At 49.2% G+C, this 18,185-nt stretch overlaps 1 protein-coding gene across 3 annotated transcripts in view; it reads left to right on the forward strand.

Annotated features, from left to right (window-relative positions):
- The window catches only part of Abr (ABR, RhoGEF and GTPase activating protein), a 210,493-nt gene that overhangs the window by 99,100 nt on the left and 93,208 nt on the right, over positions 1 to 18,185 (forward strand). For all 3 annotated transcript variants that reach the window (XM_013347239.2, XM_013347242.2, XM_013347240.2), the window contains exon 2: positions 15,965 to 16,149. In XM_013347239.2, coding sequence (XP_013202693.2) covers positions 15,965 to 16,149 — 185 coding nt within the window. The remainder of the gene's footprint in view (positions 1 to 15,964; positions 16,150 to 18,185) is intronic.

Genomic DNA, 18,185 nt, shown 5'->3' on the forward strand with positions numbered 1-18,185 from the left:
GTGATCCTGGCAGGTGGGTTTCTGTGTCGTTGGGCTGAGCTTTTTACTGTCATTGTCCCCTGGAATCCTCACAAAGAACTTGTTCCATTTCATTGTTGAGGAAGCCATAGCTTCAGGCCACAGACTCAGCCAAGGCCACCTGCTTCTGTGCTTGCCACCTGTGCAGGGCCTGATTAGAGGTGATGGGGCCACAGGAAGTGGGTGGGTATGCCTGTGTGTGCGCCGCCGCACATGTGTAAGGACCTGGGCTTTGCTTTGTCTGGGCTCAGACCTCACCTATCTTTGCCTCCACATCCCCAGAAGGTAATGCTGCTGTCAATCTGAGTGAATCTTCTTGTCTCTCTGAAGCAGCAAAATCACTGTCATTCTGGAGCCGGCGGGGGGGGGGGGGACATGCAGTGAAATTTGAAGTTCTATTCAGTAGAAAAAGAATTTCTTTAAAGGCTGGGAACTGAGTCCAGGTTCTTGCTATCCTAGGCAAATGTCCCACCACTGAGCCGGAGCCTCTGCTTCAATGGTAGAGTTCCCTTTAAGGTCTGGGTGGGGAGCCAGCAGCTGGACTGAATGCCATAGAGTGGCCTCCTAGACACATTGGGCACAGTGACTTTGTGTGTGAGGGTGTGCAGGAGTAAACAAGTTGGGGATGCCTTTGTTGACCTCTGTAGGGCAGTGTGGACGTGTGGAGCCCTGTGCCTTTGGGGACTCTGTCCTGGTGACTCCCGCTCTCGGGCTCTTACTGACTCTTCTCACCCTCAGGTGACTTCCCTGAACTGCCCCTTACTGCTTCTCAGCACCAGATTGAGAATCATTTAATTTTTCATGAATACCCTAAGGACTTATGAAACCATTTAATGGGCAAGGGGCTTTGAGGGAGTACATTGCAGGCAGGTGATAAAGAGCCTTTGGATTTGAAGATCATCGTCACAGTGGTCTCTTGACTCCCCCATTATGCCTCCTGGCTGCTCGCCCCTTTGTGGCTTTGTAGCTGAACATTTTCCACTGAAGACAAGGTCAGAAGAGAAATCAAACCGGTCCATGTTTCCTACTTGTTTCTTCTTACTGAGAAAGGTTCAGAAGGGACTGTTAACTCTAATGGGTTAGAATTCCTAAAGGTTTGTCAGAGCAACCTTCTACTCCTACCCCTTAAATAATCAAATCGGTTGACCTGAGGAGAGCTTAGGAAGCTTTTTAGGGAGTTGTGACAGACAGACAGCAGCTTCTGAGCATGTGCTAAGTGAATCCTGCCCCCAGTGCCAGAGTAACCGGGTTTACAAACCAAGGCTGTTTTTGCCTTCTAGTCTCCTGCCACCTAGTGGAGAAAACAGAACATGCCAGCGGCAGCCGACAAACAACACTGTACATACAGATAGATTTATCACTGTTATTTTGGTCTGATTGACCAAATGATTTATTGTCTGCGAAATGTCCTCCTCGTTGAGTGTCTCTCATTGTTCTCCCGGATATAGTAAACATCCCAGGTACAGATGAGGAATTGGAGATGCCAAGAGAGAGAGGAATTTACAGAAAACGTGCAGAACTAGGACCTGGACCAGGTTTGTCAGATCCCTGTCATGGTCTGGGTCTCATTGACCAGGCTGCAGTAATGGAGCTGGGGTCAGCTCCTACCCCTGCATCTAGCATGTGATGTCTTATGAGGTGTTTGCTGATTGGCAGGATTGTTCACACATGCTGTAAGCTTCCCTTCCAATATGCAAGGAAGGACATATGTTTGGTAGTGTCTGTCCTATCTGCTCAGTACACATGTAACTACCTTTCCTAAAGGGTAATTGGTTTTTTTTTTTTTTTGGCTAGGTGTGATGTTCTGTGCCTATAATCCTAGCACTCAGCAGGCAGAAGCAGGGGATCATATTATCAAGGCCAGTCTGGGCTATATAATGAAACTCCGCTTCTACAAAAGAGATCTAGGAACTGGTGGGATGGTTCGATGGGGTTAGAGCACTTGCTGCACAAGCATGAGGACCTGAGTTTGATCCCTGGTACCCATGTGAATAGCCAGGAGTTGCTGCACACACCTGTGACCCTAGCGTGGCAGCCATTGGGGTGTGGGGATTAGAGACAGGAGAATCACAAAGACCTGCTGGCCAGTCTAACTGGAAAATGTGAGCTCAGCGAAAGACCCTGCTTCCAGGGAATAAGGTAGAGGTACACATGCTTGGGTACCTGCCTGTGTGTCTGTGTGCACATGACACAGATGTATTTCAGAGAAGTTGGGAATTTTAGTTTGCCTGAGAAGGGGATTATGTCAGAGCATAAAGAAAAATCAGACTTAGTTCGAAGAGCAGGCTTTAAGTTGCAGCTCGGTTGTTTCTTACCCAATGGCCTTGGTTGACGGCTGCCTCAGTTTACATCCTGGTTATGTACAAAGGGGTAGATAAAGCAGAGTGACAGTACTCTGACAGCCTGCCTGGCTAGCAAGGATCAGATGAGCTCCTGGCTGTAGGCTTGCTGTGTACACTAACAGGGTGCAGATTCCAGTCAGCGTTTCTGTCCCCTCTCAGAGCCTGGAAACTGGTGAAGATGTTCCCTCTTCTACCCAGAGCCAGTTGGCATACCTCCTTCCCCATGTCCAAGACCCGAGATTCCTTTTTGTCTCTGACTTTGGAGACTTGGCTTTCTCCAAGCAGCCACGGTCTCTGCCTTCCCTTCCCAGAGGAATCCTGGAGGTGGATGATCAGATCACCATCTCCATGGCAACCAGAGAGGTCCTTCTGCACTCCCACAGAGGGCCTGGAGTCTGTTCCCAGCAGTGGGGGCAGAGACAGAAAGGAGAACTCCAGTGACATTAGCCACACATCTGTCTGTAAGCTGCCACGTGTCTTTGGCCAGGTGACCAGCTGCCCCTGTGCTGATTTAGTGCTTAGATGAAAACGGGTGCCCTTCTGTCCTCCAGTTAGTTGCTGCGTGCTGACTCAAGGGACCTGGGTGAAGGAGCCATGGGCTACCCTTCATGCCTGGTCACAGTATACGATCAGGTCAAAGCAAAACTCTGCTTGTCCACTGCCTCCTTCTCTATCCCCAGGCAAACCCTGAATCCCTTAAGACCTGTGTAAGCCCTGCTTCTTACCACCAGCCTTCCCCGTGCTTAGGGAGTTGATAGTGTGCTGAGCTGACAGTGCTGCGGAAGGCATCCGAGGGTTGCTTCAAAATCTGAGCTCCATTGGGCTTGCGGAATTCTTAACTTAAGCTGGAGAAGTAGAATTGCCCAGGGTCTGGCAGTATTAACAGCCCTGGTGCTCCACCTACCCACATGGATTCAGCTTGAGTCTCTGGGATGGAAGCTAGTTATCAGGAACTTCCAGCACATGTGAAGTTAGGAACTTATGTCTTAAAAACTCAGCATATGAACCACAGTGGTCCTTGATGCCTTCTTCCAAGCTGAGGCTACTTACGCTGAGGAGAGAGATCATTTGCAACTGATGGAAGTCTGCTGTGACCTTCTCAGCTGTCAGTTTCTCCAAAGCCCTGGTTTTTGTAGTTTAAGAACCAGGAGATCCTTGAGGGCACTTATCACTGGGATGCAGTCAGGGTTGTACTGATAATAGCTGTTGTTTATTTAGTGCTTGCCCTGGGCATTGTATATATTTTTCCCATTACAAGTCCATGAAAATTTGATGAGCATTGGATTTAGAGGTGTATACCTAGTTTCCCGGCACTTGGGAATGTGGAGGCAGCAGGATCAGGAGTTGAAAGCCCATCTTGGCCAAATAGCAAGTTCATGGACAGCCTGGGCTGAATGAGACCCAATCTCAAAAGAAAAAAGTAACTAGGAATGTATTTTAAAAATTAAAAAACCCACACAAGTTGATTAAAGTGCCCTTGAAAAGAAAAACTTAAGGGTGCTGGAGAGGTGACTCAGTGATTAAGAACACTGTTGCTCTTGCAGAGGACCTGGGTTTGGTTCCCAGCACCCACATAGTGGCTTACAAATGCCTGAAACTCCAGTTTTAGAGGATCTGACATCCTTTCCTGACCTCCACGGGTGCCAGGCATGCACATAGTGCACATACATACATGATGTAAGCAAAATACATGTACATAAAAATTGAATATTCAATTTGTAGAGAGCATCCCCTGGACTCAGCCCCCAACACCTATAATTCCAAAACTCAGGAAGTGGAGACAGAAGGACCAGAGAGGCTTCAAATCATCCTCAGCTACATAAAAGGAGGTTATGCAAGACCCTATCTCAAAGGAGGGGAGGAAGAGAAAAGCAAAGTGAGGCTCATGAAGTGAGTACAGATATTATTAATCATCTATTTTACAGATGGGAAAACTGAGGCTCTGCATGGTTAAGTAGCATGTCCAAAGTCTCATGGCTGGTAAGAAGATTGAGAGTAGAAATGGTGTCTGATTCCATAGCCTGTGCCCTTGACCACTGCGTTGTCCCAGCCTCCCTGCCATCATTTATGGGACATCAGGCGCTGAGAGGAGGAGGCCTGGGCCAGGAGAATACCTCATCCTGATGTTAGGCCATGGCCAAGGGCTCCAAGTGTTATCACCTGTTCGGCGCAGGTCCCTTGGGCTCTGTAGGTGCCAGCCCCCCACTCTTCTGTGTTCCCTGGCTGTCACCTTCGCCATTTTCTATTTACCACACCAAGTTCTTGAATGTCATTCTGTCAGCCACTCTGTTGTGTGGGCATTGTCCTTATCTCACAGAGAAACACTGAAGCTCAGAGAGGCTGTGACTCAAAGAAACCCAAAGCCAACCAGCTGGTAATCTACATCTGGTGTTTAAATCCAGGCTCCCAGCTTCGTGGCACCTCAGCTTTGGCATAGGCAAGAAGACACTGGATTGTTTGTGTGCCTTGGGAGCCAAGGACAAGCCTGTAGCAGAGGGGGACAGGAGACTGAAACTGGGTTTGCATTTGATGGACTTGGGGGTTCTGTAGAGACTGTTCTATCAGAGCAGATGGTAGGAAGGAACTCTGGTTACCCATGAGGCTACTCCTGCCCCCGGGAGGCCATGGACAGAAGTCCAAGCATTTCTGGGGCTCAGAAGCGAGCCCTGTGTTAGTAGGAGAATGCAGACACCCAGAACACAGTGTCCATTTGGAGCAGTATGATGCAGGGGCTGGTGGGCCACTCAGTGCTCAGAGGCTGTAGATTCTGCCATAGCCTCCTTCCTGACAGTACCCTGAAACTCTGCCACCTCGAGGCGTCCTGAGCTCAGAACTATAGTGACCAGCCCAGACTTAACCTCTGACTCTAACATCCTAGACCTCTGTTCTGCTGTTTAGTTTGGGGACTGGGAAATGGCTGCTCACTCGACAGGAGGAATTATCTAGCACTTCTGGCAGCCCCTGCCTAACAAGACTGTTCTCTGTGCCCTGCTCCCCTGGAGTGGGCAGCGGCATAGCCTCTGGCTCTGCATTAGTTCACCTGCTCAGCTCAGACTCTCCTGGCCTTTGCGTGGAAGAGTAACTCTCTTTCACTGTCTCTCTCCTCGTTCCCCTTGCTATTGAATTTGGCCTTTGCCCCCCCCCCCCATGTGCTGTTCCAGAATGCCTGGGGTTCCCATGTTCCCAAACTAGGGCACCCAGCCATCTTAATTCTCTTCTAGACCTGTACAGCTCTTGCTCTCTAGATTTTAACTTCATAGGCTCCCAGGACAGCCATTCATCATCCTTTTCAGTCCTCAGCAACCCCTTCTTGGACTTGGGTGCCTTCTTTGCTTTGCTTGCTCTATTATTCATTTTGTTTTGTTTTTCTAGACAGAACTTCTCTGTGTAATAGCTATGACTGTCCTGGAATTCTGTAGACCAGGCTGGTCTCGAACTCACAGAGATCCACCTACCTCTGCCTCCCAAGTGCTGGGATTAAAGGCGTGCGCCACCACTGCCCAGCTCACTCTTTCCTTCATCTAGAATGGTTTGTAGAGTCTAGCCTCATTCTAGCTTCTTTCTGCCCTCTTTCCCTGACCTGTGGGCTGCTGTGCACCGGTTGCCAAAGATGTCCTAGGTGCTATCATTGTCTCCTATATCTGAATAGACTAGAGGTGACAGGAAGGTCAGATCTTTCACCATACAGTGCTTACTTACATGAGGGTTTGCACTCTTTTTAATCATTCATTCATTCATTCATTCATTCATGGGATCAATGTTGTAATATTGTTATAAACACTGGAGATGCAACAGGGCATAAAATGTGTAAGAATCCATGTCCTTCTAGAATTTACCTCCTCATCATGAGGAGACAAGGATTGTTTGAACCTCAGAATAAATGATCTCATATGTGAGGAGATGGAGTAAGAGCCATCTGCCACGTGGAGATGGTTACTGCTTGTGATTTCACGGTGGAGCTGCCCAACGAAGGTTTGTAGGAAGTGGAGAGTTGGCCATGAGATAAATAAAGGTCTGAGGTGCCACCAGAAGTCCAGTTTGGAAAATTGACAATATACAGGGTGTGGTGGCTCACACCTGTAATTCTGACATTTAGAAGGCTGAGACAGGGTAGCTTGCTGAGAGTCTAGGCCAGCCTTGGATGTGAGGTGAGACCCTGTCACAACATAAAACAAGAACACTTTGCTGGGACCAGGTGGAGATGGACCATTTTGTGGCTCTTGGGTAGGAGGAGTGCCTAACTAGCATGCATAAGGCCCTGGGTTTAATCCTCAGCACTAAACATAAAAGAACGCAGAGGTGGGATACACTGTAGGGGGAAGGGCAAGAGCAAAGAGACCCACCCAGAAGGGGTGTCTCTGAGAACATGTGCTACTCAGGCCAGATGGAAGTAGTGCTGAGAGGTGAACTCTTCCTCAGGGAGAGCCGACAGGAATTTCTGCTGGAGTGGATGTGGGTGTGTGAGTGGCAGGGGGATGATACCTGTAGCTGAGTCAGGGAAGCTGTGATACAGCAGCTGCGTAGCACTTTGGTTAGATGTCTTACATTGGGATGTCTCTTAGACATTGAACTTGAACATTGAACTCTGTGTAAAGGAGGAGACGTGGGCTGAATATATATCTGAGCGTTGTCAGCATTAGAAGGTGTTTCTGAGTAAGAGTCTGGGTGAGGGTGCAACGCGTTGGGAAGAAGTCTTAAGTTTCCAAGTTCTCAAGTCCTGGGCCAGGGAGGCAGGAGCCCTCAGCTCCTATGCTGAGATAAGTGTTGGGCCAGGAGGACTAAACACCTGGAACAATTCGTGGAAACCAAATGGAAGGAGAGTGGTCCACTACCCTGAATGCTGCTGACCATGCTTTGATCTAAGGCCCTCCCCTCTGGATGGTAGGTGAGAGTTGTTGCCTGTTCCTTCTTGGGTTCTCACGTTATTCCTCCCCAGGGCATGGGTCAGCAGTGAAGATGGTCCTGCGCTCTGATATAGCTTAGTTTCAGCCTACTCTCCATCTTGGTTTCTGACCCCAAGACCAGTTGTTGCAGCTGTCATATTTAATGCAATAAGGGACTAGGATCCTGTCTTTGTAGGTTTAATGTCAGATCCATATCTGATGTATCATCCCACTGCTGTCATTGCAGAGAGCCAGGGAATAGCCACTGAGCATCATCTAGCTGATTCTAGCCTACGTCCATCTTGGGTCGGAGCTTCATCGCATCTGCCTCAGAGAGCAGAGCTATGGCATCTGAGCTCACTTCCTCTTCCTCCCAGCATTCTGTTCTGTTTACTCCACTTACCTATGTTCTAACCTATCAGGCCAAGCAGTTTCTTTATTAATTAACCAATGAAAGCAACGGATATATGACACTCCCACATCAATATAAACCACATGCGGATCAAGATAAGGAAAGTTCCCATCACCCATGAAAGTTCCTTTGGGCCTCTCCCAGTCAGCACACTGCCTGCCTCCAGCCCTGTGTTTCTTTTGTTCTTAAATTCTGTGCCACAGGATCCTTTGCTATGTACTCTCCTGTCAGGCTGTTTCTGTTCCTCATGGTGTCTGTCAGGTGGACCTTTGCGGATGAAATGAAGTGGCAGGTTCAGTGCTGCACGGTGTGAACCACAGTGTGTAAGCTTTGGTTGCAGGAGCTCCTGGGGCAGGACAGCTCTCTGGAAGGTTCAGTGCTGCATGCACGGTGTGAACCACAGTGTGTAAGGTCGCAGGAGCTCCTGGGGTAGGACCACTCTTTTGCTGTTGCTCTGGTAGGACCGATGGTTATAGGCTTGGGCTTTCCTTCATGCTACTTCCTGCCCATTTGCTCCCTATTGGTTCCCAGGTAGAAAATAAATGTATAGCTTTTATTATTACTTAGTTAGCCTTGATGTCACCCCTGTTGGGATATCAGGGCCACTCTGCACCTGGAATTTTACCCTGTACCTGTAAGTTCTTAGGTCCCCAGAAGAGGAAGAGAGGACCCTACACCTTTTTTTCAGTGTGAAACTTGAAGCCCCAAGTGTTTATGTCTAGCTATGCCTTTTGGTCCTTGGTTCAGGACAGCCTCAAAACAAAATTGTACAGTGATCTCCCCCAGTGGGCACTCGAGGTAGGAGGAATGAAGTCTAGCGACTTGGGTGAACTTACCTCTCACTGGCCAGTTCTCTTCACTGCATGAATTAGTGTTTGAGCGCCTGTCATCTGGCATCTCTCAAGTATACTGGTTTCGTTACAGGCTGGAAATAGAGTAGCTCACATTCGTAGGTGATGTCTTCTCTGAGTGGTACAGGATTCTGCCTGCATAGTGACTCCACACGGGAGCGTGTGTCTGAGAGGTAGCTATGTTCTGTGAAACCACGGCTGGGGTCCCTGGGCTAGTGGGACCTCAGCAGAGCCCCCAGTCCTGCCCCACCTCCAGCCTGACTCAGGATGTAGTCTGTGCCCCCTTCTGTCGTGCTATTCCCCTCACTCCCTTGCTCACTCAGTGTTCCAGCCATGGTGGCTATTTATACTCCTCTTAAGGGGCCCTGCTGTTTCCTACTTGTGCTGCTGCCAAGCCTCCTCCTTGCCTAGAGCTCTGCTCCCGGCCCCCACCCACCTGACAAGCAACCACACATTGTTCAAGAGTCAATTAATAATATTAACAGTAGCAGCTAAGATTTATTGGGTGCTTGCTATGTGCTAGGTGCTGTGCACATACCATCCAGCTGAATCCCCTTACTGTCCCTCTTTCTAGTCACTCAGCCAGTATTGTTGAGAAGTGGCTACCTGGTGCTAGGCACAGAGAGGTTTGAGAAGTGACAGAGAATGGATGGGATCTGAGTCTGTCCTCTCCATCCCTTGCTCTCTGGAAGTGATAATCCCTCAAGTACTTGATCCTCTCACCCCTCTTCTCTGCTTTACTGTGCCTGGGAATTTCATTGTCTTCCTTTACTGGGAGGGAGGGTGTCACTTAGAAATGTGTTCATTTTATGTGACAGAAAATCTGATATTCTAGGGCTTTCATTTCCTGCTTAGCAAGAAATGAGGTGGACCTGCTGATTGTCATTGGCTCGGTAGCTCACAGCTCACAGAGTCATCTCTTTTCTCCCATGGCAGCAGTATGGCTATCCCGGCTCCTGTCAACATAATCATCGCATCCAAGTTCAAGGCAAATAATCAAACCAAAGGTCTTTCAGATTCTCATGGGCCAGATAGTGATTGCTTCTTCTTGTAGTAGACATCTTTCTGAGAATAAGGTCCATTTCTGTTTCATATAAACCAAGCAGGGAAGAAGAGATGGTAGAAAGCTAACAGTGTTTGTTAGTGTCCTGGGAGCAGCGGGACCACAAATTAATTCCTTCCAGGTTTCCAGAACATGAATGCTCAATAATGGTTTTTTCCTTATAATTTGCTTTTTTTTTTTTTTTGGTTCTTTGAATGGGCAGGGAGGAGCACAAGGTCTTGCTGTTTAGTCCAGGCTGATCTTGAACTCATGATTCTGCTGCCCCAGCCTCCAAAGTGCTAGTATTATAGATGTGAGTCATTGTGTCCAGTTTCTATAATCATGTTATATGTAGTCTCCCCAGCTTTGTGTACACAGCAGACATGCTACCATGCTTCTGTTACTCTTTTCACTTACATGATGACTTATGTCACCCACGTAATGTTAAGTGGTTGTACATTAGTCTGTCTTGAAGACATATCATAATTTATTTAGCCAGTTCCCTATACTTAATCACTCAGATTGTTTTAAATATAATTTTGCAATCATAAACAGTCTTGTAAGTCTATCCAAAATTTTTTAAAAATTTTAATAGTCTGAGTGTGTTTTTTGGTTGTTTTGGGGTTTTTATATTTATGTTGCTTTTTGAGACAGGGCCTCATTATTTGCTCTGGCTGTCCCAGAACCCACTATGTAGACCAGGCTGGCCTCAAACACAACAGAGATCACTTGTTTCTGTGCCACCACACTTGTTTTTGTGTGAGTGTTTTGCCTGCATGCCTGGTGCCCACAGAGACCAGAAGAGGATGTCAGATCCCTGGGCCTGGACTGGTTGTGAGTTACCATGTGGGTACTGGGACTCGAGCCTAGGCCCTCTGGAAGAGCAGTCAGCACTCTTAACCACTTAGCCAACTCTCCACAGCCCCATGCAAGTATATTTTATGAGTATTTATAATTACTTATATATTCTTATCTTAGGGCACAGTTTTGAATTATGCTGGGTAGTTGGAGCAGTTAAACACACCTTCAGGATCTCTGCGAGTGTGTCCCTTTACAGCTCTGGGCTTTATTAATTAATACTATTCTTTTGTGGTGCTGGCCTTCACCCTCAGGGCTTCACACATTCTAGACAAGAAGCCTATCATTATTTTTAAGTTCTTGTTAATTTGATAGGAAAATTACACCAAGGCGGAAGGGAAAGTAGGTTGCATTTTCTTTTATTGCAGTGAGGTTAACCTTTAAAAAGAGTACCTCTGGCCGTTTGCTGTTCTATTTTAAGTTTTCTTCTCCTTTCCCTAGCTCATTATAATATGATGTAATTATCCTTTTCTCATCCGTTTGTAAAAGTGCTTTATCTACCTGGAAACACAGGGAAGTTCATAGGAGCTGACTTTGAGGGCTAACGAGGTCTCCTTGATGGACAAAGAGCCGAGGACAGGGTTTTAGGAGTCATAGCAACAGGTGCAGTGGTCTAGGGGTGGTACAGGGATGAGGATTCATGGAATGCTTTCCTCGCTGTACACATTATCACAAATACTGGTGGCTTTAAGCCACAGAAAGTTATCTTCATTGTGAGCATTATAGATAGGCCCCAGATCAGGGCCTGTTGGGAAGCCCTTTTTTCCAGGCTTCAGGGGTCGAATTCCTGCATGCTCTTCTCAGCTATTGCTGGCTGTACGTGTTCCCTCCCTGTCTTCAAGGGTCTGTTCTGTCTGTGTTCTCCCCTTCTGTCTCCTAAGGACTTCAGGGGATTTAGTTCCCATAGGGTTCATCCAAGATGATTTTGTTTTGCGATCTTCAACATCTTCAAGTATCTTTTCTTTCAATTAAGGTCGTATTTACAGGTGCCAGGGCTTAAGACTAGACTCTCCGGCTATATTCAGACAGTTGTAGGAACTGGAAATGATCCTATACTACAGGGCAGGAGATGACCATGTAAAGGGGAGGCAGATGTGTACCACGAGGAGTCTTCAGCTGGCAAGTTAGGCTGTTTGAGCCGTTAGACTTGGCAGAGAAATGTGAGGTGTGATTGGGTTTTAGCTTGGCTGCCGTGGGGAGAAAATTATTGGCAAGAGTGGGGATTTGAGGAGATCCATGCAGACTGGGAAGGGGAGGTTCTGGAGAGACTTGGAGGTCTTCCATCATCTGCTGAACTAATCTCAGGTTAAAGTTGGTGACTGGAAGATAGGTGTCCAGGGAGTAATCAGAGATGGATTTGCAGTCCAGACCTCTCAGCGGGGAGTTAAAAAAATGGGAGAGGACACAGAGGAAAGGGTGGCAATGATCTGGAGAGCACTGGCCCCTGTCCCGTCATTTTATTATGAGAACTATCAGACATGGAGAAAGGTTGAGGGCGTCGCACGCTGAACAGCCCACTTACTGTTAGCTAGAGTCTGTGCTTACTCATGGCTGCCCCCTTTCACATCGATCCATCTCCTGTCCCGTTCCCTCTTATGTTTTATGTATTTCAGAATTGCAGATGACTCCTTCAGCCTGGCGTATCATCAACGAGTGTTCAGTATTTAGTGAACTGCATAAATATTAACTGTACTAAGATTTGGTAAATTCTGGTGATTGCATCTGTCTTTGTACCTCAGATCCCTGCCAAGGTAGGGGATGGTTCCATTGGCCCAGAAGTACCTTTGTGCCTACTGTCATTAGCTCCTGTCCACACCCCATGCCCAGAGGCCACCAGTGTTTTTATGGTTAGTATTTCCAAGCATTGGTCAGCTTTGTCTGTGCTGAAACATTATGCATGCCGAAACATTCAAGCTGTGCACTTGTACTTAGCGTCATTCACTTAGCATAGTATGTTCAGAAATCACTAATACAGTTCCTTTCTGTTCCCTGGTGGTAGTCTATTTTAAGAGTCTATACGGAACAGCAGTTTTTAAGAGATGGTTGGTGAAAGACTTCACCAAGGAGATCAAGAACAGTGAAGGTGGTAGGAGAAAACTAAAGATAGTAGTGGTTCAGATAACATAGACTTCTCTTTCTCTCCCTGCTCCCAAGCCCCCTCATTTCTTGATTCTCATTTTATAAAAAAGAAGTCTAAGGGCAGATCATCCCAGAGTCAAAAGGTGGCTTCATTATCTCATCAGTGACTCAGACTTCTAGTCTTCTGTTCTGCCCAATCTTCAATTCTTTCTTCATCTTCAAAGTCATCTCATGGTTTAGCATGGCTGCTGCAGTTCCAGCCCTGCAAACTGGCAACAAAAGGAAGAACAGTGAGGGCAGGGGGCAGTGTACTTCTTACCATTATTATTATTAAATTATATGTATGTGGTGTGTTGTATACTTGTTTTGTGAGTGTGTGTGTATGTGTACATGTGTGCCAAAAGCCAAGTTCAAATGCTTTTGCGTTGACACTCTCCACTTTTAATTTTTTAAAATTTGTGTGTGTGTGTGTGCACGCACATGTATGCACATGAGTGCATGGGTATGCCAGAAAATGGCATTAGATCCCCTGGAGTTGGTTGTAAGCTGCCTGACATGAATGCTAGACACTGAACTTGGTCTTCCAGAAGAGAAGGTGTGTGTGTGTACGTACACACACACACACACACACACACACACACACACACATTCTTAATCTCCTGTCTTCATGCACACCATGTACCAGTGCTGAGGTTGTAGGCATGTGCCACCATCCCTGGCTTGGATGGCAGGCATTTTACCAACTGAGCCATCTCTCCAGCCTCCTTAACCAAAAGCAGCCATCTTCAAAGTCTCTAACGTCCACCTAACACCCCTACCTTTAGACAGGGTCTTGCTATGTATTCCAGGCTGGTCTTGAACTCCTAATGACCCTCCTGCCTTGACCTCCCAAGTGCTAGGGTTCCAGGTCTAGGCTCTTATGCTCAGCTATTCCTCTTGTTCATTACTGAGGACTTAATTACATGCTACTAAGAAATGGGGTCCCTGTACTAGCCACTGAGCAGAGGGGAAATGGAGCTGACTGTCAGCAACTGCATTGTCTCACTTTCTTTTTAGTGGCCAGGCCACGGCCACTTAGTGTTCTCCCCTGTGGCCTTCAGAGACCGAAGCTCGTCTGTGCCTGGTGGGTTTCTTTTTCAGCCCTCTACTCCCCTACAGAGTTGATCTCTTCATCCTTCGATGTATCCTTTTCCTAATAGAAGTGTCCCACACTCCCAGAATTTTATGAAAGGCACGAACCAGAAAGGGATGACCTAGAAATGCTTGTAGAGGACATTGGGCCAGTCCCCGTATCTGTACCCTGTGCTCCTCTCATTGGTCAACCATGAGAAGGGCCAAAGGCAGGGTGCTGGGATTTCTTTGGAGTGAACTTCAAACAGGACAGGATAGCCCTTGAAGACTCATAAGGACCCAGGGTCAGATCCTTACCTTGATCTTAGGCGGATGTCTGAGGCCCAGTGGCCTCTTCTGTGAGTACTGCCTTGAAGAGGTGGTTAGATTGACCAGGATTTGGCCAGGTCTGATTGTGCACACAGAGGAATGGCTGCCAGAGACCTGGGGGATGCCAGGTATTGCATTGGAAGTGAACCAGGACATATTCTCTTTTGGCCTATATGTGAACTCTGATTTTAGGTAATACCTTCATTCCCCTGCTGCCCAATCGGGTCAGACCAGCTGTTGGCTAGACCAGGTTTACCAGAGTTCATTTGCGCACACTCTTAGCTTCAGCATGACCAAGGAGATCCAGAGCTCCTGTAGGAGTAAAGAGGACTGTGGGTTTTCATGTACACGCCTGTCCTGAGGAGATACAGCCTATGTCCCCAGACAGCTTAATGGGCATCTGCTAAGCCCTGGGGTAGGAAGTCGGCAGAAGCAGGTGCAGAGAGCCCAGGGGAAGCTATCGACTGCCAACAGCCAGATTGGACCGAGTGTAGCCGTGGCCTGCCTGGCGCTCCATTGACCTGGTGACACCATTCTCAGGCTGCTGGCTGCCTGTGGGCTGGTGTGTTATGACAGAGGAGGAGGAGCCAGAGCCCCCACAGAGAGCTTGACTCACTGGGGCCTTCCTGGCTTAGACCTCGGGTTTGAGGTGGATGGTGCATCCTTCTTATTCACTTGGCTACTCCTGCTTTCCAAGAGTTTGTTATGTGTCATTTGTGGGTGCTGGGCACTTGGCCACAGCTGAAACACTCAGTTCTTGCCCCTGAGGCTTCCGGGAGGCCAGGTGTTATTGGTAAACTGGGTTCCCAGGGAGAACATCCTGGAGGAAGTGATGTCTGAGCAGATAATGGGCCAGACCCAGCCAGTCTCCTCTGACATACTGGCCACAGTCCCAAAACCCAGGTCTCTGCCAAGGTTTAGGAACCATATGACAAATTCCTGTGTTTTCAGCAGGTCCAGGGTGCAGGGCACTGGCTGCCAGCAGTGACTCCAAGGCTCCCTGTTTGCGTTCCTCTGTGAGACATGGTGCCAGCTCCTTCTGGCCCCTCCTCACTTAGGACTCCGTCAGGTTGGAGGAGACCTTGCATCTTGCTCACAGCGACCCCACTGTACTCCCAGATATCCCGATAGTGGACTGGGATGTTAGGAACAGCAACACCCAATTCACTGGCCATTCACTGCCTGGGAATGGTGCAAGGGTCTTAGTGAGGTCATCCTGTAGCTTTTGTGCAAACCCTGGTGGCCTAACTTACTGCCCCCAGGAGGGCATCTGTGTGGGCGCTGGAGCTTGTGTGGCACTGGGAGGGGTTAATACAGCTTTACTTTCTGTCCCTTTCCCTCCCTCCTGCTCTGAAGGAAACTGCGTTGGAATTGTAGACTTAAGTGCTGGCTTTTGAGGAGACTGCTGCTCACCCAGTCCCTGCCAGGCCTGGGCACAGCCCTCTCTCCCACGCCTGCCTTCCTTGGCCTCTGTCCTGCTTGCAGGGTCTCATTCAAAGGACTGAGGGCCTCCTAGGGCACACTTTCTGGGTCCTTCCTACCCCCAAACCTGCCCTGCTCACCCCCTAGGGATTGAGCTCAGTGCACAATGGTACCCAAGGAGGAGGGATCGAGGAAGTGACATCGCTTGGCCCGCCCCCACCTCCTTATTCCCTATAAAAAGCAAAATGGTGACTCAGAGAGAAGTTGGAAGCGTCCTGCCTCCTTCTCCCACTGTTAATTTTTAGACGTGGAATTAGGCAGGAGGCAAGGGAAACACAGATCCACATACGCAGCTGACATGCTATTAGGCGGGTGGCAACAGCAGCTCCGCTCCTCCCTGACTCCCAGCAGCCTCTGACGGACTCAGCAGAGCCTGTGCCTGCTGGAGCTCCCACCCTCCTCCCCAGGCCTGGCCTTGCAGCCCCTGCCCTGGCCCAGGGTGCATGGTGCAGCAGGGACCATGGCAGCTGGGGGCCGGCGCCGGCGCCCACTGCGCTACCAGTCCTTGGCAGCCTTGGTGGAAGACTCTCAGTGGCCTTTCTTGTTCCTTGTCTCAGACTTCAGCTACGGTGCCGAGGACTACGACGCAGAGGGGCATGAGGAGCAGAAGGGGCCCCCCGAGGGCTCGGAGACCATGCCATACATCGACGAATCACCCACCATGTCGCCCCAGCTCAGCGCCCGCAGCCAGGGTGGTGGGGACAGCATCTCACCCACCCCACCTGAGGGGTTGGCACCTGGGGTAGGTACTCCTGTTTCCTCTTCTGGGGGTGGGGAGATAAGACAACTTGTGTGAAAAGTGGGCCAGGGTCTGCTTAGGACAGTGTTAGCAGTGGGGCTGGGGGAGGGTGGGCCTGGACCCCTGGTGCCCTGTCATGTAGGTCCTCTTCTGCTACCCCTTCCCTGTTCCCCCGCTCTGCCAGCTGTTGATTCTGTCCAGGGCACCCTCATCCCCCTTTCAGCATCTCTTAGTCTCTCAACAGGATGGGGAGGGGACCCTGGAAGGACCAGACTTTCCTCTCTGTACCTGGCTGAATGCACAGTGGCCTGTGGGGACAAGTGCCCCACAAAGCCGGGACTGGTGGGGTAAAACACGGTGCTTCTGTAGTGTTCCCCAGGGCTGAGAGCCTCCAGCCTTGTTCCGTTCCACAGGAAAGGATAAGCATAAGCCTGAGATGCCTATCTTCCCTGCTTCCCGGAGAGGCAGGGGCTCCCTCTCAGAAACCTTTTGGAAGAAAGATTAAGTACATTTAGACAGGGCAGGGAGATAGGAATGTGTGAGTGGGGGGGATTGTAGTACTTAGAATCAGTGCTGTTCCTGGTGACAGGGACTGACACTGGGCACAGCTCATGAGTGTGCGCATCTGAAATACGTGAGCCAGCCAGGCAGAGAGATTCCCTGGGGTTTTTTTTTCTGGAGTTGGGGGAAAGAATCATAGCTGTTTGTTTTGGTGGCGGGAGCTCGGTTTCACGGGTCCTTGGTTCAGCTTGTCCAGGTATTTGTGGGGTTCTCTTTCCTCTCTGAAGCCCCCAGGGAGCGTTAGCAATGCTATGCAATGCATTTCCCTTCTCTAATGCCTAACCCCTCCACCCCACCTGGAGACTGCCTGGACTCTACCATTTGGAAGAACCCCTGCTCCTTTCTACCCTCTGCGGGCTCTCACCCCCTCTTCACACACTGGGGTGGCTGCTATAGCCTTTGGCAACAAGGGCCTTGGCAACCAGCATCCCACTTGGGGGAAGCCACATTGTTGCCATAGCAACAAAGGCCTAGGCAGATCTCAGCGGCTGCCAGGTGGTGCAAGTTTGGGAAGGGATGGTGGGGGGCAGGTAAGAGGTGGAGGGGCTGGATGTGGGTGTTGACCAGCCTCAGGCTCCCCACAGCCAGCATTCTTGGGTGTTGTTGCCCTAAGGAGGGGTGGTGGATTAGAGACAGCCATTTTGGCCGTGTCGAGGCAGTGTTTGGACCAATGGAGGAGAACACTGCGATTTGGACTCAGGCCAACCAGGAGAAAGAAGAGAGAGAGAACTCTGGCTCCCCATCTCTCTGCCTTCTGGTTGTATGTCAGTGGGGTTCAGATCTCGCCTAGGGACTTAGCCCATAAGTCCCACTGTAAGCAGGTGCACAATGATGCCCTGTGTAACCTCCGTGCGGGGCCTGGCCTCCCTCTTGTCTCTGCCGTTGTCTCCCTTCCTCTCCTTCCCTTGACTACCTTGTAGGAGCATTCATCCATGGGTATTCGGATTCCCTGGTGAAAAGTCCTGCCCATGCTCTATGCATAGCAGGACCATATCCCTGCCTTGTGTTCTTTGCTCTGGGTAGCAGCTTCACTTTGTTCCCATTGTTCTTGGTGGTCAGAAGGGAATAACTTGAGTGGAAGATTTTGAAATGTTTAATATTTTACAGAGAGAACAGTCATCTGAAGTACTTGGGGCCCTCAGTACCAGTTTGCACTGCATTGGATAGATAGGGAGATCACTGATGCCATTTGGTAATGGCTGGGACAGTTCTAGCTGCAAGCTGCTCTACTCCTGCCTGCCTGCCCAGCTATAACCCCTGCCTGCCTGGAGCTAGCTTCTTTTCTGCTTTTTCTGTTGCGTTACTGGCCCCACCTAGTGGACCCTGCAAGTATTGCCATTTGCAATAGGGTGCCTGAAAGGTGTAAACCCCCTTTCCCAGTACTTAGGGTGGTTTGTTTTTGTTTCTTAAAAGGTGTGTTTATGTGCTCTCTCTCTCTCTCTCTCTCTCTCTCTCTCTCTCTCTCTCTCTCTCTCTCT

The sequence above is a fragment of the Microtus ochrogaster genome, chromosome 7 (genome assembly GCF_000317375.1).
Source record: "Microtus ochrogaster isolate Prairie Vole_2 chromosome 7, MicOch1.0, whole genome shotgun sequence".
Classification (NCBI taxonomy): domain Eukaryota; kingdom Metazoa; phylum Chordata; class Mammalia; order Rodentia; family Cricetidae; genus Microtus; species Microtus ochrogaster.